The 21,703-nt window shown below is 37.7% G+C and overlaps 1 protein-coding gene across 1 annotated transcript in view; it reads left to right on the top strand.

The window, feature by feature from the left end:
• The window catches only part of Dthd1 (death domain containing 1), a 65,550-nt gene that overhangs the window by 14,801 nt on the left and 29,046 nt on the right, over positions 1–21,703 (top strand). Inside the window, exons 6-8 of the mRNA XM_004624644.2 lie at positions 9,729–9,893; positions 12,515–12,804; positions 16,901–17,145. Coding sequence (XP_004624701.2) covers positions 9,729–9,893; positions 12,515–12,804; positions 16,901–17,145 — 700 coding nt within the window. The remainder of the gene's footprint in view (positions 1–9,728; positions 9,894–12,514; positions 12,805–16,900; positions 17,146–21,703) is intronic.

Raw genomic sequence — 21,703 nt, 5'->3', positions numbered from 1 at the left:
CAATATATCAATGTTTTTCATGTTGTTTTCCTACTGTAGAATCCCCACTTTGACTCTGCTTAATTGCTTGGCAGTTTTCTGCTTGGCAGTTTTCTTTTGCTGTTATTCTTGAAGTTGTGGTCTTCATTGTCTCTTTCTAAAATATGTTTCAGTACTCTTTGTACAGTTCGTTTGGTGGTCATGAATTTCTTCCATTGTTCCTTGTCATGGAAGTATTTTATCTCTCCATTAAATTTGATAAATAGCTTTTCAGGGTACCTCAATATGGGTTAGAAGTTGTTTTCTTCCAGGACATGAAATACCTCACTCTAAGCTCTTCTTGATTTAATGGTCTGTGTTGAGAAATCTTTGGTGATTCTGATGAGTTTTCCATTATATATGATGTGTTTCTTCTCTCTAGCAGCTTTTATCATTCTGTTCTTTTGCTCAGTTTTTGGGATCTTGATTATTATGTGTCTGGGTGAAGATTTATTTTAATTATGGCTAGCTGTAGTTCTATATGCTTCACTTAACTCTATGTCAGATTTTTCTTCCATGCTTGGGAAATTTTCTGCTACTACTTTTGCAAATAGTCTTTTTATGTCATTTAAGTCCAGCTTTTTCATTGATATCTATTAGTCTTGCATTATTTTTCTTTACTTCCTCTTGCAGCTGTTGTATTTTTATTTCATGGTTCCTTGTTTTCTTTTGACAGACTTAATTCATTTTATTTTCCTTGCTTAAAAACCCTTTATGTTGTATCCACTGCTGGAGCGTGAGTCCCCTGGACAGAGACTCTGGGTTTTCACAAGAGATTCAGTGTATTCCTGGTAGAGAGACTTGATGAACACAGTCTCTTTCCAGAGGTCAGAGGTCAGATATCTGTAGATCTTGGAGATGGCAGCAAAAGTGGCCTTAGCAAAGTTGCCCAAAGTAGCAGTGCAGCCCCTAGCAGAGGTGTAGCAGTCATCAATACCAGACATCAGCAGTAGCTTCTTGGGCACAGGGGCTGAGACAGTGCCAGTGCCTCTGGGGGCAGGGATCAGACATACCAACACAGATCCACAGCGGCCTGTCACCTTGCAAGAAACAGTGTGGGGCTTGCCAATCGTGTTTCTCCAGTACCCTCTCTCATGGGGACAATGGAGAGGTTGGCCAGGGTAATGGCCCCACGAATGGCACTGGCTACTTCCTTGGAACACTTCACACCCAGGCTAACATGACCACCATAGTCCCCAAAGGCAACAAATGCCTTGAGCCTGGTCCGCTGGCCAGCACAAGTTTGCTTCTGTACAGGCATGAGCTTCAGAACTTCACACTTGAGGGATGTGCCCAGGAAAAAGTCAATAATCTCTGACTCCTTGATGGGTAAGGTAAAAAGGTAAATTTCCTCCGGGGACTTGATTTTCATTTCTTTGACTAGCTGGCCCAGCTTGGTGACAGGAATCCGCTCTTTGTCCTCAGTCTTACTTCAAAAAACCTTGCAGCCTCGGTCCCGGTCCCAGCCTTTGCCACACCTGCAATCTCGAAGGCCACTGCCAAAGCCTCGGTGGAAGCCACCTCGGCCTTTCATGCCTGGGCCCCTCAGGCCTCTGGCCTCTCCTGCTGCACCAGCTTCATCTGCCATTTGGTGTTTCCCAGAAAAAGAAACTTCCTTGTTATTTTTAAGACATCTTTCCTTTCTTGTTTACAAGCTGCCCTGCTATCTTCAAGGACTGAAATTCTCTGTTCTCTTTTATTCAAGTGAGTTTGCCAGCTTTCAATAGAATTAGTAATTCTTGTATATCTGCTTGAATCTGTTTCATGCGTTATACTTCTTTCTATGTTGTTCATTCAATGTTTCCATCATTTTCCTATTCCCTTCTATTTTTTAAATCTTTGTTTTCCATAGATTATGAGCAATTCTGTCGTGATTGTTGTCATTTCATTTTTTACCTGAGAGATTATTTCTGATCTGATTTTCTCCATAGCTAAAGTTGTTTCTTTACTTCAGTTTCTATCATCTCAGAAATTCCAGGTGTGTGGCTTCCAAGTTTTTCTATGACCTTGTGTCCTGTACTTGTTTTGGTGAGTTATATATCTGAGATTGGCTTTTGTTCCTTCTTTTTGTAATTTTTGAAGCCAAATGTTCTCTCTGATCCTGCAGTGATGATAGGGGCGTAGGGTGTGGGTAAGTAAGACTCTCAGCACAGTGGGAGGGCAGGGTAGGCTCACCAAAACTCCTGCTCTTTGAGGTTCAGTGTCGCTTTCACTTTGGTGTGGAGGACAAGCTACAAATCAAGAAGGATTTGAGATGAGGGTGCAGACAGAAATTCCACAAGGCTCTGTTAATGGATGGTGAGTTGGTGCAGGGTAGGGCTCACCATGGCTTCCACAGGTCTCCATTACCCTTTCCCAGCACCTAGTTTCAGGTCCTTGTGGCAGTCTTCTTCATCAAAGGTGGGTTACAAGGGTTCAGCTGAGCTCCAGCAAGTGGGAAGGTGTCAGGCCACGGCTCACCAAGTGTGCCAAGCAGTCCTCCAGGTGAGGGTGGGTGGCTGGAGAGCAAAAGAGCTCTAGCTACAGTGAGGGGGTCAGGAGTAGGCCTATCAGGTCTCCTTAGCAGTCTTCAGGGTAATGATGTTCGGTCAGGTCTCAGGAACTTTGGCAATAGTGCGAATGTGTGACATTTGTGAGGACATGCAAAGTACAACACAATGAGAATTCAAAGACATCGAGTCATTTGTAGGAAAATGGATGCACCTTGAGACCATAATGTTAATTGAAATAAATCAGTCACATAAGCTTAAACAGAGCAGTTTCTCTTATAGGAGAAACTGAAGACATAAATAAATTAAAGAGCAGAATAAAAGATAATAGAAAACAAGGAGATGGAGCTTTTGAAAGGAAGAGAGAAGAGGATAAAGAATTGAGGTGCACTGTTGTGCAGATGCTAACTCCCCGTGATGAATATAATTTTTATGTACTGTAAACATGCAGTGATAAAATTTGTTTAAAAAGAAACAAAACAGCAGAATGTAGAGAAAATTAAGGCAATGTATCGGATTATCAGGAATGAAATTCCCGCCAACGTAACATTCAGGCTGAGACATAAAAGCTCTGAAAGAAGTACATGCTGGAGTCACAAGTTTTGTTCACTCTCTACAAAGCCTTGGAACTCCAGCTAGCACCAGTAGGAGGTCACACCTTAGTCCATGGAAATAGGGTTAAATAAGATTGACTAGACACTGAAACTGCACATGTGACCTCCATCTCTGAGGAAAATATTCAACTATCTACCAATGTGTAAATGTTCAGTGGACTTCAGCAAAGGCTAAAACAATCTCCCAAGACCTGGCAGAAGATTTTTAATCTATAGTTGAAGAGAATGACAAAAAAATAGTACTATTGAAAGAGTACTGGGACCAGGGAGATGGCTCAGTGGAATAAGTGCTTCCCTGGCAAGTGCAAGGGTCTGAGTTCAATCCCCGGTTCCACCTAAATAAATAAATAAATAAATAAATAAATAAATATAAAGTGTACATAATGTTGAAAGAGTACTATTAGTTTTGATATTTTTGATATTTGATAGTAATTTTATTAACTAAAATCATAATTACCTAGATATTGTTATAGAAGTCTATGTTCTAAGTTTGTTAGTGTCCAGTAAGCATCATTTCCATGACGTGGGAGGAAAAATTGATACATATAAATTATAAAGGATGAAAGGACAATAGGATGATAAGATCGCATAGCCAGATTAAAAAAAGGCCAAGCTATGAAGGAATAATTTCAAAGTGATGTAAAATAATAATTATAGGTACATTGAAGAAGAGGCCAAACAAGCAGAAAAGTAGCAATAATCAAAGACATAATTGGACTTAATTTTCTAATGTTGATTGCGGCCTGAGTTATAGTTGCTTAAATTGCTAATTTCAATCAGTGTAATTCTAATTTATGAGAGCTTATTGCTTCATATAATCTTTTCAAGCTGCATCGCTTTTCTATTATGCTTTACATTTAGTCCTTTATTTATTTAATTTTCATCAGCACGCTCTCTTCATAGTGTCCTATTGATTTTTTTGTCCTGTTTCTATTGGGCGAGGTTTGCTGCTCTGCCATCCATTTATAGACATAGTATAATCTTGTATGCTGTCTTTCATACTAATTCTCTTCTCTGGCTTACACACTTAGACATTCTTTTGTTTGCCAAGTGTGTGATGTAATTTTTATCAGATCTAAACATAAGTTTCTTCTTCTCTTTCCCATAATCCAAAACATTTTCTGTGAATTTCGTTGCAGTTTTCTCGAGCCGATGGCAAGTGGTTTAGTGATTGCTGTTATTTTCCCCTTTCGCAACCGATATTGCCCTTCTGAGATCTCAGCTTTACAACCGAGATAGTCCCAGTTATTTCTTTGTGCATATGTGCACCAGGTATCTGGAGTGGAGATTAAACTCCAGCACCCAGCTCCTAGTACATTTGTGTGGCCTAGGTAAGGAGAGGAGGGCGACAACAGAAGAGGTGTCTTGTGGATACTACTCATGGAGTAGTTTCTCAGTGTCTTCAGGCAAGAAAAACTTCCTATATTTTGGAATCTTTGGATACGAATCTAAGAGATTTTTCTCTTCAGGTTTGGTGTCTGTAAAACTCTCTCTCTCTCTCTCTGTGTGTGTGTGTGTGTGTGTGTGTGTGTGTGTGTTCTGAATGTCCTAGGAGTTGGAAGATGTCTAATTGTCATCAGGTTGAATGCACTTCCCTGTGCTGGCAGCATTCTTCGGTCACACCCTGTACACCTGCAATGATAATATGGAGTAACACCTCAGTTTCATGAACTTAATCTGTTGTAACATTTGGAAAAAGATGGCCAAAGATGTGTTTGTGACTGAAAGATGGCCGTGGCTGTATTTGCCACAGAATGTAGAGTTTGCAAGCAAAAACAAATTCTTGCCAAATGCTTGTGTTTGCAAACTAAATTACAAACAAAAGGGTTTCTGAGCTGAGGTATCACAGTATGTATTTTTCCATTTACTTTCATTTAGCATGATGGCAACATAAATCTTAAAACATTGGATAAATTAATGTAATAAGTAAGCTTTTGGAAATGTAGATTATTTTATATTATCTGTAGTTTTTGACTGTGCTAAGTTGATATAGTTTAATACACTTTCTTATTGTGTCAGGAGCAATAAATATGTTTTATACACACGGTGGAGTAAAAAGTAAGAAAATAAAAATCCTCCTCAACTGTTATTTGACACTCTTTTCTCAAAGAGGGAAAGCATTGAGTTGAACATTTTCTATGGAAACAAGAATGATTCAGAAATAGATGCCTTATAATTTTTTTTTATTTTGGGGAAGGGTCTACAGGGTGCTCAGGGTCTCACTACTAGATCAGACTCGTGGTGATCCACCTGTTTACAGCCTTCCAAGAGCTGGGATTACAGGCACGCATGACCATGCCCCATCTCAATTGCCATCTCAGTGTGCCCCAGTGGCAGGGCTGGCATAGCAGGCTTGGGGTTCGAATCCCTGGTCCCTGTGTCTGCTTGTGGGCACTTTAATCTGCTGAGCTATTTGGCTGACCCTTGATAAATTTTCTTTCATGTCCAATAAAATTAAAAGATAATAAGTATTTGAGGCCAGAACATAGTCTGAATAGTAAGATTAAGTGATTTGTATTGTATTATGTTCCTTTCTCACTGATGATTTCTGTGGAAAAGATGAGGGTAACTTAATTGTGATGGATGTGGTGGGGACAGGGTGTAGCTCAGCTGTATAGGGTTCACCTATCATGCAAGGCTGGTTTGATCCCTATGCTGTCATAAAATAAAATAAAATAAAATATTAATAAGTAGTAAAAACATTTCCCAATTGTGGTGAAATAAGGAAACCCATTAAATAAAACTATATTTTAATGTCATATTCAAATATACTACATAAATTGTGCCAAGAACAATTATAAAATATATGTAAGTTATATAATAGGGTGGACAATTGCTAAAGCTAACACTTAAGAATCTAAACATTACCAATGAAATTGTATCTCATTCATTACTCATCTCTCCCCATCCATCCCTTTCCTCCCTCCTGTAAATACTCCTATCCCTAACCAAGGTAGCTATTATTCTCCCAAACTTCTTTCAGTGTTCTGAATCAAAACCAGGCTGTGCACAGGCTAGTCAGCACTCTACCTCTGCACTATGTATCCTTAGCCCCATTTATTTACTTTTGTGGGATCACATATACTTGAAGACACCTTTGTAAAGTGTCTTAGTGCTTTCTTGTGGAAAACTGTAGATTAAAGCTGAGTCACACAGCTGGCTGAAACTGAGAGCACAGTTCACTCAGGGTCTACTTCAGAGACTGCCTACCATATCTGACCGAAGATTCTAGAATAACACTGATTTTTTTTTCTCTCCCTCTTTGGGGATATTTTGCTCCTCCTCATGGAGTCCATTATTGATATGAAGATGGCAATAAACAAAACTTTGCTAAGTTTATTCGTGAAGTTTGCAGTTGCTGGCTGCTTTGCACTCAGTATTCTGTAGTTATCTATAATGCAGTTAAATAAAAATTTACTTTGTTAAGTGAAATTGTGTGTCACTTGTAATATTTCTGTCTAAACTCTATTTTGTACTCTTTAAAACAAAAAAAAAATTTAAAAAGAAAGTGCTAAATGTCTTGGAACATAAAAAGTTCCTAATAAATAAAATATTTCTTGGGCCAGCCTAATAGCTCAGCAGATCAAAGTGCCTGCTTACACAGAGTGCAAGGACTGGGGGTCAATCCCTGGCATGCCATGCCGGCCCCACCCTTGGGGCATGCTGAGATGGCAATTGAGACTGGGCATGGTGGTATGCATCTGTAATCCCAGCTCTTGTAAGGCTGAACACAGGCAGATCACTAAGAGTCTGATCTACATAGTGAGAGCCTGTAGACCCTATCCTAAATACAGAAAGAAAAAAAAATTTCATGAATCAGAAGATCCAATAACAAAAGTAACCTTTTCTCCATAAAATATATTGCCTCCTATTGAATGAAATCATCTCATTTTGCATTTTTGAAGAATTTTATGTTTTCTAATCAATTATTGGGATTCAGTCTTGAGTTCTCATAGAAGCATATTAAACTGTCTTTTAGAAGTTCCATATTTCTTTACTTATATTTTCTGTCTCTTTATTATTATATGCTACAATATGCAGTTCTTCATGTTCTTGTTTAAAATGCCCAAACCCAAAATACTATATACTTTTAAAAAGTCTACTTTTAACATATCATGTTAATATACCATTTTTGCCAATTTTTTAATTAAAATTCTATTCAGCTTTCACTCAAATTTGGCTTTTATTCAATTATTCTGATTAATCTTCCATTGCCTGCTTGATTTTATGATACTGTCCTTCATTTTCTTAAACTTAGTTCGATGTGTGGCGTACCTTGCCAGTCCCGCCCCCAGGGCACACTGAGGCAGGAATTGAGTCTGGGTGTGGTAGCCCACGCGGGTAATCCCAGTGCTTGGGAGGCTGAGAACAGAAGGATCACTAGGAGTCCGATCTGTGCAGTAAGACCCGGTAGACCCCCTACTAACTAAGCACCTGCTTGTAGGTGCTTTAATCCACTGAGCTATTTGGCCGGCCCTCCAAAATGATTTTGTTATTTGTAAATGTCAAAATTAGGTTCTATAATTTGACATAGAATATGGGTTACTCTTTTACAAACCAAATAAAGAGCTATTTGGAAAAGAGACTATCAGAAATTTATCAGTACATTATAATATTGGGCTGTAGATCACACAGCTATGTATACTTTCCTATTACTTCTCTGTTTAACATAGTCTATAACTGACAGGCATAATTTATAAGGCAAATTTTTTTTTAATTTTTTGAGAGTAGCATAGCATTTAAAATCAGTACTTTAATGACTAAATTATAGTTTTCTGGGAAAAAGTTAATCCTGAAATGTTAATGGTGTTCACTTTTAGATACCTATGCATTATGCATACCATAAGTGAGATATTCTTTTGATATCATAGGAGAATTTTGATGATATGATTGCTTGCCAAATTATGCATCTTATTTTTTTCCAGATAAAGTAGCTTATACATTTTAATCAGTACCCTCAGAAAACGTGGCACTCTCTGGGTAAAATTTGTTCATTCTGAAATAAGTAAACTGCTTAAATAATAAGAGTTTAGTAAATTTTGTGAAACTATCGTGACATAAAAACATTATGTTGTGCAAGGCTTGATCAAGTGCCATTCACGCTAGACTGAACCAATTTCCCCTTTCCCGAAAATTAAGACCTCACCTGAAAGTAATCAGCCTTGAAGACTGAAGATCAAAAGTGCCAGCCCCAATCAGCCTCTCTTGGGCTGAGCCACCATCACTTTTCTCTTGCTTTCTGCTGCTCTGTAAGGCAGGCATGGAGCAGAGGCTGATTGGGCTTCACTTTGTTGACCTCTAGTTTTCAAGGCTGATTATTTTCCAGGTAGGCTTTAATTTTAGGAAGGCTAGTAGTCAACATGAATACAAAGAGAATAGTTTATATCTGTTAATATCTGCAGACATAGGAATATTCTCAGATTCTTTAATCTGAATGTGTCCTGTCTTCTATCATACTAATTCTTTAAGAACTATTTAATTGACAGAGAGTGTTGTAGCGTATTTTTTCCCATATTGATCATTATCAATGTAAATTTCTCCCAAGATGTCCAATGTCAATGTCTTTTCTTCCTTCCCTTGTGAAGAACAGACGTTCACCTAAATAACCTCAAAAGAAATTTTATCATAAAATTAACATAGTTAATATCTGATTTTTTTCATTTTGAGGACACTATGGACCCTCTGATTCTTTTGTTTTCTTATTTATAACCCATTGTTTTTATTTTCCTTAAAAGTACTCTGTTGATTAATTTCTATATTCTAGGACACTACATTCAAAGGCAAGTGACAAGTTATGATATCTGGACTTAGTCAAATTCCAAAGACAGAAAGTCAAATTGCCTTTGACAGTCAAATCAGTTCTAGCTTGAGGAGAAGTAGCATATGGCATCCACAATAATCTCTTTTAAGGCCTGTGATTAGGTGAGTTATGGCAGAAGGAAAAGTATGCAGGAAAGCTCATTGACTATATTTGCTATAGGAACTGGAGTAAAAATGAACATCATTTATCTTGTTATAAGTGCTTTACAATTATTTACTCATTTAATTCTGTGATATAGATACTATTATTACCCTCATATTACAGATCAGAAAATTCAGATACAGAGAAATCCAATAGCTTGCCCACAGTCATATGTTAGTAAGAAGCGGAGCCACCCAGGAGTTGAAACTGGGCAGGTTTCGGTCTTAGCTCTAGTGCTACACGACCAGTCTTGGCTGTCCACGTGCCTCTGGGTGCATGTCAGATCATGGATGCTTTTGAGTGTCTTATTCAACTTCCTTTTAAATGTGAGTAAAATGTTTCTGATGCTCTAAGTCTCAACTTTAATATGAGCATTCTCATTTTGTAAGCTTCCTCAAGTACTTGGCTTCTGCTATGAAACCCACCCATACCTTCCTTTAATTATGTAGATACTAGTGTGATACTGTGAGTGTTCTATCTTCTTATCTTTGTATTCCTATTGCCTGGAATAATTTCAGATGTTTAATATTTACTCAATGAATAATTATTGGATTATTCAGTGAAAGAATAGATGAATTAATCATATGAGTTATGCTATTATGCGATGTAAATTTTACTAATTGCTTTTCTATTACCTTCATATAGGGCCAAAAGTGCTTCCCTAAGAAAACCTGGGAACAGCAATTGTGAAAATCTGAAATTACTGGGATTCAGAAGCCATGATAGTGGTTGGCTTGGACTTGATAATGTTGTGGTGCGAATCGTCCAGAGTGGCTCGATATCATTTGAGCTGCACGAACATGTGGAGAGGTAATGATATCCTAAACAATTGAGGTTGGGCCTATTCTCTCCTGCAGGACTGTAATGGTGGTGTGCAGACATGAATTTATGGGTTTTGATTTGTGTTACTCAAGCAGGAATATGAACTGTATCGTAGGGTGCACTTGAAATGCAAACCATAATTTATGTTAATATGCTGTTTAATTTCTTTCACAATAGTTTAACAAGTGCTTTAGTACCCTAGCCACTCAGAAGCTTACATTTTCATAGGATTCTTTTAACTACAAAATAGCTTTAAAATAGTGCCTTCATTGCTGAAATTCCATGGGGATAGTAATTAACTGTTCACGTTATGCTCATCTCATAACTATGTATATAAAAACTGAATTTGTTATTTCAGGGGAACTCTTATTCCACTGAGCCATCTCCCCGGCCCTGAATTTGTTATTGCAGAGCGCTCATTTTGCTTTCTCATTTCCATGTTTTCTAGACAGCCTATTTTGAGGAGAGTTTTAGACAGTTTTGAGGTTCAGCAGCAGCAGACACACGTAGAGGGAGAGCAATTACATGTCTAAAGATAGCCTTTATTTCATAATGAAGACCTTATATCTGTGATTATCTTGATTCAAGTTCCCTAGAAACAGAGCATGAGAGGAACATTGAAGTGACTTAGTGAGGCAGTACCCTCAGGGGCATCCTGTGAGAAAACAAAAGAAGCAGGCAGAGCCATGGAGGAAGATGGGACTGGATTTCAGCTGAAGTGTTCCCCCTGCCTGCCACCTGGGGGGAGCTCTAGAGCCACAGAGGTATTGGCTTTACACCCCCACCTTGACTCATGCTTGGTATGGAAGAGGGGGGCCCTGGATGCAGAGCTCCTGCAGGGAAGCTCTTTGTAGAAGAACTGGGGGATGATGGTGTAGCCTAAGAATGCAGTCTGTATTAGTTTGTCATAGCTATTGTAAGGAACTACTACAGGTTGGTGGTCAGAACAAGAGGAATAACTGTATTGTCTCAGATAACTAGAGGCTAGGAGTTCAAACTCAAGGTGTTACTCCTAGGGGAGTGAAGGAAGGTTATGTTCCAGGCATCTCCCTGGCTTACAGATGGTCATCTTCATGTTCACATGGTGTTTTATGCTGTGATTTCTTCTGTGTTGAAATCTCTATTTTTTCTTTTATGTCACTGGTCATGTTGGTTCAAGGCTTTGACTAAAACTTGCTTATCACTCTAAGGAGCCTATCTTCAAATGAAGTAATATACTAGAGTCCTGGGGTTAGAATTGCAGCAAGTGACTTCGGCAGGGGAACAATTCAACCCATACCAAGTCCGTCATTAAAATCCTCACCACATAGATAGAGATGAATATTTCAATCTCTACTTAATGAATTATATATTCTGCATACTATGCAAGTGAATAGATTTTCTGGAACATCTTTTTTCCTATATTTTGAACTTTGGCAGTGCTCCTTAAAATATAAGCAAGCTCTGTTTAATGATGTAATCTGTTCTAAGAATGGCATGAAGAGGCTGGGGAGATAATTGGGGGGTCTAAGCACCTGCCTGGAGAGCACAGAGACCCAAGTTCCATCCCTGGTACCACATGTGCTGGGGTCCCAGATCCCAGTGCTGGGGAGGCTGGAATGAAAGGATCACTAATCATCTGAACTGCATAGCAAGACCATGTATCAAAACAAAAACCAAACCAAATCAAACCAAACAAAAAAGAATTTCAATAGGAGGCAGTCGTTTTGTCTCACATAAGAGTGTGGCAACTCAAACCCAAGTGGTGCATCCCTCTACACACCAAGTGATATTCAATCAATTGATTCTACCCTACAAATCTGGGTTACATGTTACTACATATTGAGTACTGTAGGCAATTATAACACATGGCACTAGTGTATCTTAATACAGAAAAGAAACAGTAAAATACAGAATAGAAGATTAAAAACTGGCACACTTGTATGGACACGCCACAAATGGAGCAGGCAGCTCTAGCCATTGCTGGATGAATATAACCACTTCCTTCCAGAGTCTTCCAGGGAGAACTTCCTGAGGTTGTTTTATTGTTAACTGTTTATTTTAAATATAAATAGCAGGATTACTCTAAAGTAATAATAACTTATAGCATAGCAAATATATCAACTAGTCACGTAGTCATTTATTGTCACTATCAAATATCCTGTACTATACACAGTTGTATATTCTATGCCTTTATGTAATAGCCAGTGCAATAGTTTTACACCAGCACCATCTCAGACATGGGAGTAATGTGTTGCACTGTGATGTCCATTTGGTAAAGTATCATTGAGACATATAATATTTCAGCTCCATTGTTTTTGTACGGGGCCACCAAAGAATATGTTGTCCACCATAGAGTGACACATTGGTATTATGGCACATGATACACAATTTACAATATGGAACCATTTTTAGAGCTGAGCTGAGATGATGTGATTACTTTAAGAAGGTAAAAGGATTTAGTTTGAGTTAAGCTGGTTTCTGACTACCAACAGTTTTACTAAAGCTGTTCATGAGTTTAAACAGTGGGTCAGCAGACTTTTTACTTTAAAAGATAATGATGCATTTCTTGGGTATTACTAGATGTGAAGGATTCTCAGAGGCTGTGTGTTTCCTTTTCTTCTGTTTAGGTTTATTGTGCTTCACCTCTCTTCCATGGTGGATAACAGCCACTTGGTTTCTTTTGCAAAGTCCTTAGAGGAAGCCTTGCTCAACACCACGGCCTGCATAGTACTCTCCCAGCAGAAGGACAATCCACATAGAGTGGTTATTTTAGTGGTGCCTTTTAAAAATTTAAACCAGACACTTAAGAACTTGCACTTGGAAGGGTTCAGAGGACTTCCAGAATCACCTCGCCATTTCCAAGTGAGAGAAGGAGAACAACTGCTTTTAAGGTTCACTGGAAATATATTTGGTTCAAGTAAGTATAAACAACTCTCAATTTATTTTACCAACTTCACAAGTTCTTCAAACTCTTGTCATCAAGGAAACCCTCAGAGAATTGAGAGAAATTTTTAGGAAGAAGGATGAGAAGGAGAACTATTTACTTCTTCCTTTGAAGTCTCTTCTCTACTTAGAAGATGCCGGCTCCTTCATGGGCAGACTCTGAAATACCTTCTCTTAAGAAGTCTTCTCCACGGTTACTTCCCAAGTCCAACCTAGGGCAACCTCTTTCCTATCACACTGCAGGATTCCCTATAGCACTCTCCACCTTACCTTTAGTCACCTGAAATGTCTTCCCATCCAGTGACAGAATGATCTGTTAAAAGCATAAATTATGTGACAGTCTCTAATTCTGTCATGAAACTTGAAAAGTAATATGTACTCAGTGATACTGAACTTTTAATTTTTGAATTTTGATCTTTCTTGGGCTAGAAATATGTGGCATGATATTTCCTTGTCATGCTGAGTAGTAGTAGAGAGCCACAGATCCCAGGAAGCCACGGAATAATGAGGGGAAACAACTGATAGTTGACTGTGTGCTGGGTTGCTAAGCTATGATGTTCAGTGAGTTCACTGCATTAATTTCATTTTTGAAGATGATACTTTCAACTTGGGGAGGGTTTGCAGGAAGTAGCCCTGCCAAAAGGATAGCCATATGTATCAATTACTCCTCTGATTAGAACCGTGTTATCACCCTCTGTTGTAACTATAATAACTTTCAACGTTTTCAACATGTCTTACAAGAATTTAACTCAAGGTCAGTGAGTTCCCAACAGATGTTGGATGGAACTATACTCTGATATAATTGCCTTGCTTGTATTTCTATGGTTTTTATTTTATACTTTTAAAAGGTGACTCTCAGAAAGAATTGATCATTTTGCCAAACTATTATTAGCCACAGTACAGGGGCAATGCAAGAACCTCAGCTCCAGATGATGTGCCTTCCTTCTCTTCATCTTCATATTTGCCTTGTGTTATTTTTATTCCTAAGTCTTATTGCAATTTGATTTTTCTCCAATTTATACTTTCCCCCGTATACTCACGTTACAGTCCTCACTGGAATGAAATTTCATGAGACAATGACTGTGTTTTTCTTGTCTTATGTTTTCTGAGCCCAGCGCATCAAACACTTCCAATAAAAGTGTAGCAAATGAGTGAGTTCATAACAATGCTGAGGTATGCAAGCGGCATAATGGCTATGAAGGGTGGTGGGAGAGGTGAGGTGGTGAGGGGATAGAGGAGATAAGGGGATACAACAATGCCCCCACATTTGTATATTATACTTTAGAAGCAGTAGACAGAATAAATAAATGAGTCCATAAAATAAAGGGGAGGAAACAAGATGTGACATGTATATGTGCCCCTTCCCCAGGGCGAGTGTATTCATTATGTATCCCAAATATACACTAATAAAAAAGTAAAGGGATAGAGTTTCAGGAGTGGCAGATTCCCAATTTTAAAGTCTCTGGGTAAGAGATGACAGTAGCTCTGAGGTGGAGGAGGTTAAGAATGGTTTAGAGTTGTAGAAGTACCCCAAACAAGTGGTTCTCATAGGAGTTATTTGCTGTTGTTCTGTATATTGCTAGAACACCTGACTTTTCTAAGTGCAAGAAAACATTCTGTGTTTGTACTTTCTATGACATCAAGCCAATGAAAAACATCTAATGCCCATTATTGAGAAGAAACTATATTGCTACAAAATATCTATTCACTTACAAAATACAGGAAAATTTTAGTTTTCTTTATATGACATTTTTTGTTGAGCAGCTGCTATCTGAGCACCCTACCAGTGCCTATTCTCAGATAAAGATTGAGAAAGAGAATGAGATTCTCAAAGAGTCAAACAGCAATTGATCTCATACATTGAATATGCAGTAAGTGCCTTTTGTTATTACATCTTCAAAATGCAGGACAACTAATAAAATAATATAATTCCTTGGTACATATGACATACACCTTTTTTTATAGGGGTTAATGGACTTCAAAGTATTGTATTATGTCTTTTCTTCTTTTTTTTTGAGGAACCGGGGATTGAACTCAGGCCCTTGCGCTTGTCAGGGAAGCGTTTATTCTACTGAGCCACCTCCCTGGCCCACAGCATTATGTCTTAATGTCAATTTGAACAATTTTATATAATGTTATTTATAATACTGATTATAGCATTTATCAATAGAAAATCTTCAATAAGTTTATTCTTATTTTATATGTAAGTATAACTTTTAAAGTTACACTATAGTTCTTTATCTTTAAAAACTGCCAATACATGGTACGTAGGCTTTAGAGCTGAGCTCGTCCCTAACCCTTAAATTCTTTATATGAGTCATTCTAAATGAATAACTGCACTGCCAGGAAGATGTCTTTCAAAGGAAGCAAGGAAAAATTGACTAAAATTTATTCTACTGAGATCAGAATATTAATAGTTTTATTAATTAAACAGCCCTGTTGACCAGACGTCCAATACGGCCAAATCTGTTCACTCTGAGCTTCACCATCTTGTCTGGATTGCTGCTGGCTGCATGGGAAGAACAGCTGTTGACGGGCATGCAGGAGCAGAGCTGAATTGTTTTTTAGGGGAGGTTTATTTTGTGTTTTTGGTGCTGAGGACCAAACCCAGGGCTTCCAGTTCACTAGGCAAGCATTCTACCATTGAGCCAAATGCCCAGCCCTGCTATGCTATTGCTGAAATCAGTGTTCAAGTCTATTTGCAGATTTAAAACTCACCAACATTACCTTTGGCCTTCACCACAAAGAGATGACAGTGGTATGTTCTATCTCTCTTACTGAACTCTGATTTCACTCTATAAAATGGAAGTTGTTTTTTTTTTTTTTACAAAAGATAGCTCTGGGAAGTCAGCTTTATGATGTTGTACAGAAGGAGAAAGAAGTTTCAACTTAGATATTTAAACTTCACCTTGTCATTTATTAAAGATATTAACTGAGTTTTTTAACACACAAGTACAAGGAAATTTGCCATCATTTATTCAGCACTTAACGTGTATGAGGACCTGTGCCACACTTCATCCATATTTTCTCATTTCATTCCCAGAGCAACACTAAGAGGTAAATTTATTTCTTCCAATTTTAAAGATAAGGAACTTATATCTTCAAAAATTGTAAAAACAACTTGAAAACTGGAAAAGTGAAGAAAATGATGAAGGCTGGACTTGATTCTAGATCTTTCTTTCCAAAGTTATTATAACTGCTACATTTGTATTCCTATAAGTTTTGCAAAGAGTGGTGAAGACATAAATTGCAAAGCCTCCACTACTATTGGAAGACCAAAGCAAAATATCTAGATTGCCCTGGGGAACTTCTTGAAAGTGGAAGATTATGTTCATAAAGCTTCCATATTTTCAGAAAAAAAAGTTTTATCTATGTAACTGTTTTAGAAGCATCCATAACATTTTCTTGGAAGGTTCAATAACACACAACCAATAACTGGTCTGCTTGGATGTTCTGAAACACCAATATCTATTACTGCAACTGTGAGAATGTTTCCTCTCTGTTCTAGTCAATAAGGTAGATACTAGGTCTGTGGCTATTGAGCACTTTGGATGTGGTTAGTTTGGATGTGGTTAGAGTGACTGAGGATTAAATTTTCATTAATTTTATTAAATTCAATGTTCATTAAATTTTAATTAAATTTCATGTAAGCTTAAATAACCATGTTATAGGAAAGTGTAGTTCTAGAATGACTATTATGTGATTAAGTATAATTTGATGTGAAGAGTGAGGACAAAGGAAAAAGATCATTTTGGAAGCACAAAGATCATTTTCTAAATGCTGAGAGAGCTGAATGTTTCCAATAGTTGCTTATTCCAGCAAAATAGAAAAAAAATTGAAGATTATTAGAACTAAAAGCACCCAGAAAGCACGTGGCCAAATGACAGATGAGAAACCTTTTTAGTAATCTACATTCTCAACCTATTGCTTCTTTGTCAGGTTATGTTTTGGTAAGAAATAATAGTTTGTTGCTATAATTGCATTTAAAAGTGAAATGATCGCTTATGTTTAAAGAGATAAAACAAAGTGATGTATCATAATGGTAACAAATTCATTTTCTTTCTACTTAGGCAATGGGAAGGATTATGAAAAAGACCACAGGCTTATTTTCCATTTACAAAGAAAATCCAGGCTGGAACTTCAGATCAAAGAAGTGGATGAATTTGGAAACTATAGCTGTCCTCATTACAAGGGGACAATTGTAGTTTATAAAGTACCCAAAGAAAAGATAATCTCTAACTTGGATCAATCTTTTGTATTTAGTGAAAGCCATTATATGTTGCCAATTTGCAAATTACCATTGCGATTGCCAAAGGTGAGTTCTTTTACTTTTTCTCAGTACCACATCTTGTTAATTCTTTATAATCCTCAAGCCCAATCTGTTCTGCAGGCAAGTGGCTACATAAAGTTATGAGCAAAGGTAACAACCAAGTTGAAAAGGAAGAAGTGGGCAGGCCCAGCTTTCTAGTGCTAGGATACATACTTGGAATTTACCTTTCTCATATCAGCTTTTCTAACAAGAGCCATTCCAATTGATCTGTTCCTCACAGTATGTTTTTATGACTATGGAAATGATGCCATTCATTTTCTGGAGTTGCATCTGAATATCTGAGAAATCATTTATGAAAGCAACGAATACATTTCAGAGCGTATTACTTTAAGGAAAAATTATAGTGAATAGGAAAATTGCATCAAAATGTTTTCACTAAGTCTTACCAAACCCTATATGTTTGACTTATGAGTTAATTAATCTTATCTAATATTTTTTATTTTGGTCAGAAACTAGGATTATATACTTAAACATAGAAAACACACCAATAAACGCATTTTATTGCTGTATATACAATTTCTTTCCAGGACTTGGTACATATAAACTATATTATTAAAATGAGAACTATAATTGACTTTGCATTTTATTACTCTCTAAGAAAAACAAACTTCTCATACTATAAAGAAAGTTAAAAATCATTATTTTCTGGCTTTCACTTTTTGTGCTAAGTATAACAGAAATGTGTTTTCCATGGATAAACCTCGTACTGATTTTAAATAAATCAGCAAAATAAGTAATTAATTAAGAAATATTGACTGAGCTTCTGAGATAACGACTGTGCTGTGTCAGGCAGTAAGACAAAGAGTTGTAGGGTGCAGCACATGTCCCAGGGCTGCCTTGGTCAAGAATGTGGTCACATGTGGCTACCACTGAACAACTGAAATAGGTCTCATCTGCAATGAAATGTGCTCTAAGTGCAGAGGGTGTGCTAAAATTTTAAAGACTGAGTGAAATAGCTCAGCGACATAAGTGCCTGGTTGGCAAGTGTAAGGTCCTGAGTTCAATCTCTGGTACCAATACCTCCCCCCCAAAAAAAGCCCTTAAATATTCAGTAAAGGTATATATCACTTCATTGACATACTGATTTCATGATAAATTGCACAATATTTTAATATTCACTCATATTTGGTTCAATAAATTGTTATTAAAGTAATTTGATTCTTATTATCTTTCATGTGTTCAACAGAACATTGTAAGTGTCTCAGATAATATTTCTGGGACAATATTTTCTAAATGAACTTATAAACCAACATGTAAACAAAATTATATCACATGATAGTAGCCAGTTATAGTATGATATAAACAATGTATTAAGAGTTACTCAGAGAAAGGAAATGGCTTTTCTGAAGCTAAAATCAATACAAGTTTTGTGATGATTGTGGCATTTTATCTGAGCTTGTTAAGCTGGTAGGTATTTGGCAACTGAATGTGAAGGGAAGATAGCAAGTTTGAGTGAGGAAAAAGGATGCCTTTGATTTGGATGAAAGAGATAGTTTAGCAGAAGTAACCCATAAAAATTCATACTTCATATAAAAACTACTACAAGTTCTCATATTCAAAAGGTCTTTCAAGGATTTATAGGCATTATGTGTTACACCCTCACACAATCCCACAATACCTCTTCAACCTGAAGCTAGCCTTAGTGCAGGGAAGCAGGCTCCTGGAGCTATCAGCTACTTACTAGGTATACTGAGGGAGACCCTGGGGTTCCTGGCAGGCTTGTAGAGGGTGGAGGAATCTACTGACCCAGTGAGTTCCAAAACTTTGGCACCAGAGTATTCTGGAAGACAGTGTTTCCATGGGGTGGGGGCATAGGTTTTGAATGATGCAAGTGTACACTGACTGTGTACTTTATTTCTGTGAGTATTATTATGCTATGCATTTTATTTTTATTATCATATTAGATTCTCCTAAGGAGAATGCAACCTGGATCTTGCACATACTTAGTTCACAGGAGTTCCTGCTCCTATAATGCCTCCTCTGCGTGCCAGGAGGCAGAGCTCAGGCAGTGATGTGAGCCGTGGGAACTGGCTGTAGGTACAGGACGAAGCTGCCTGCTGTCCCTCTGCTCACCTCCTGAACCCAGCTTCCTGCCATGCGAGGAACAGGGGTTGGTAGCTCTGTGTTATGATGCTGAAAATAGTGGCATTTTCAGAATATTATAGCCATGTTAGTGTGTCTCTACTCTCAATTTTGTACTTTCTTCCCTCTAATACTTGCATGACTGATTTTTTGGTTGTTATTTGTTTGCATGTTTAGTTATTTAGTTTTATTTTATTTTTAATTGATATGCAAAAATTGTATAGATTGGGCTAGGATGCAACTCAGTGGTAGAGTATGTGTTTAGCATAAGCAAGGCCCAGGGTTCATTCTCCAGAAAAAGGAAGGAAGGAAGGAGAAAGAAAGAAAGAAAGAAAGAAAGAAAGAAAGAAAGAAAGAAAGAAAGAAAGAAAGAAATTTCTGGTGGTCTATGGAAAGGAACAGATAATAATTAATTTGTCTTTTCTCCTTTTTTCAGTTGATCATACTTTTTCTCTTCTTAATTTCCTACACATTTTTTTCCTTTTTTCTTTGTTCTTCAATTTTACATTCATATATCTGGTAATATGACTAACTGGTTGGTACACAATGCTGTATTGCAACAAATACTGTGAAATTAATTTTACTTTGTTAAGTGAAATTCTGTTTGTTTGTTTTTTTTTATTTTAGGGAAAGGTTTACATGGTGTTCAGGGTCTTACTACTAGATCTGACTTGTAATGATCTGCCTGTTTACAGCCTCCCAAGAGCTTGAAATTCTTTATCATTTGTATTTTTTTTCTGTTTTAATTCTAATTTATGCTCTTTAAAAAATAAAAAATAAAAGGAAAGAAAGAGAGAAGGAAAGTTTGTAAAGTTTAGTAGGATGTTTTGATACTGTATGCAATATGTAATAAGTAAACTGGGCTAATTAGCATAGCCACTATCTCACACATTTCAAAACAGCTAAACAAGAGGATTTTGACCATTTGCCAGTGCCTGGGACTCAGTCTCTTTGTCACTTGTTAGCCTCATTCTCCCATTTCCTTATCTAAAATCATTTTAAACTGTTACCATCTTTATATTTACCTCTTAACATTCTTTTTTTATGTGTTTGGTACAGGGTCTCACTCTGAAGCTCAGACTCATGTGATCCTCCTGTTTTTAGCATCCCCAGCACTGGGATTACAGGTGTGCACCACCATGCTGGGTCTCTGTGGCCTGCTCTTCATGCCTGGGGGTGGGGCCAGCATGGCATGTGGTGCTGGGATAGAATCTTGGCTCTTGATTAAGTGAGCTCTTAGTCCACTGAGCTATCTCATAGGCCTTCTTAACAATCAGTCTTAATTGAAATGAAGAGACCTATTTATTTATTTAAGCATTTTCTCTGTGCCTTTGTTCTATGGGAAAGCAAAGTCTACACATGAAGGACCTGGCTCCCTGTCGGGCTCCATCTTCAGTGATGAGAACAGGGTCAGGGACATAGCAGGCTCTCAATGCTGGAGGGGTGAGAAGAGCACCACAATTCATATTAGATGAAAGGTTGAAGAACCGCTGGCCAAAAGGAGCACTTCAAGTGACGCAGATGGATAATAAGCCCTAACTAGCAGGCTGAGGAGCTGATCGGATTAGGAGGAAGATCTGGATCAAGGAAATACATAACCACCAGGCAGCTGGACTGAGTATACTTCTTCCAGAAGGCTGTGTGGAGTTCTATGCTGTGGAGCGACGGAGGGAGACAAGTCAGGGGCTGCTGGAATGATCTGGCAGGAGGTGGGTGGACAGAATCTTGCTATAATGATGGCAGACAATGGTGAGGAAGACTGTTGTATGAAACAGGATTTATTTGTTGTCCAAAACATGACACAAACTCAACTTTCACTAGTCTGTGTTTTTGTACCTTTCTTTGTGATTCAGTTACCTGAATTGGTTAAGCTAGATAAATTAGGGGGAATGAATATTGATTTGTTTCAGTGATGGTATATGTGAGTGATTGTCGAGGACATTTCCTAAGCCCTTTCTCTTTGACCCCAGTACATCACTCCCTGACTGCTTGCCTGGGTTATTCCTGCCGGCCATTCTGAACATCTCCCCAGTGTGCGCTCCCCAGGAGGCCTTCCTTGACTTCCCGTTCTGTAGTATGTGTTCCTGGTATGTACAACCACAAGAATCTGACCGTTCCTACAATTGTAGTTATCATATTTCCTTGTGACCACTTGCATATTTTCTTTAGAATGGGCAAGTATGGTTTTTGTTTCTCTTATTTTACTTAACATTGAAGCCACTATCTTCACACCGGGTCACATTTGCAGTCTTTTCTTATTTTGACCCAGTTTTTACTGAGTTGTCTACGGTGGGCTTGAGTTTTCAATTCTTTTTTTTTTTCAAAATTTTATTGATAAACAGCAATGAGACAGTTTCAAATCAAATCGGAAGTACAGTTTCAACATATAACACACTGCATATATTCTTAGTGGTTAATTGCTGTACAAGATGCGGACTTGAGATCCTATTTACAAACACCA

The sequence above is a fragment of the Octodon degus genome, unplaced genomic scaffold (genome assembly GCF_000260255.1).
Source record: "Octodon degus isolate 3935 unplaced genomic scaffold, OctDeg1.0 scaffold00006, whole genome shotgun sequence".
In the NCBI taxonomy this organism is placed as follows: domain Eukaryota; kingdom Metazoa; phylum Chordata; class Mammalia; order Rodentia; family Octodontidae; genus Octodon; species Octodon degus.
The sequence above is the reverse complement of the archived record's forward strand: the minus strand, read 5'-3'. Positions and strand labels throughout refer to the sequence as shown.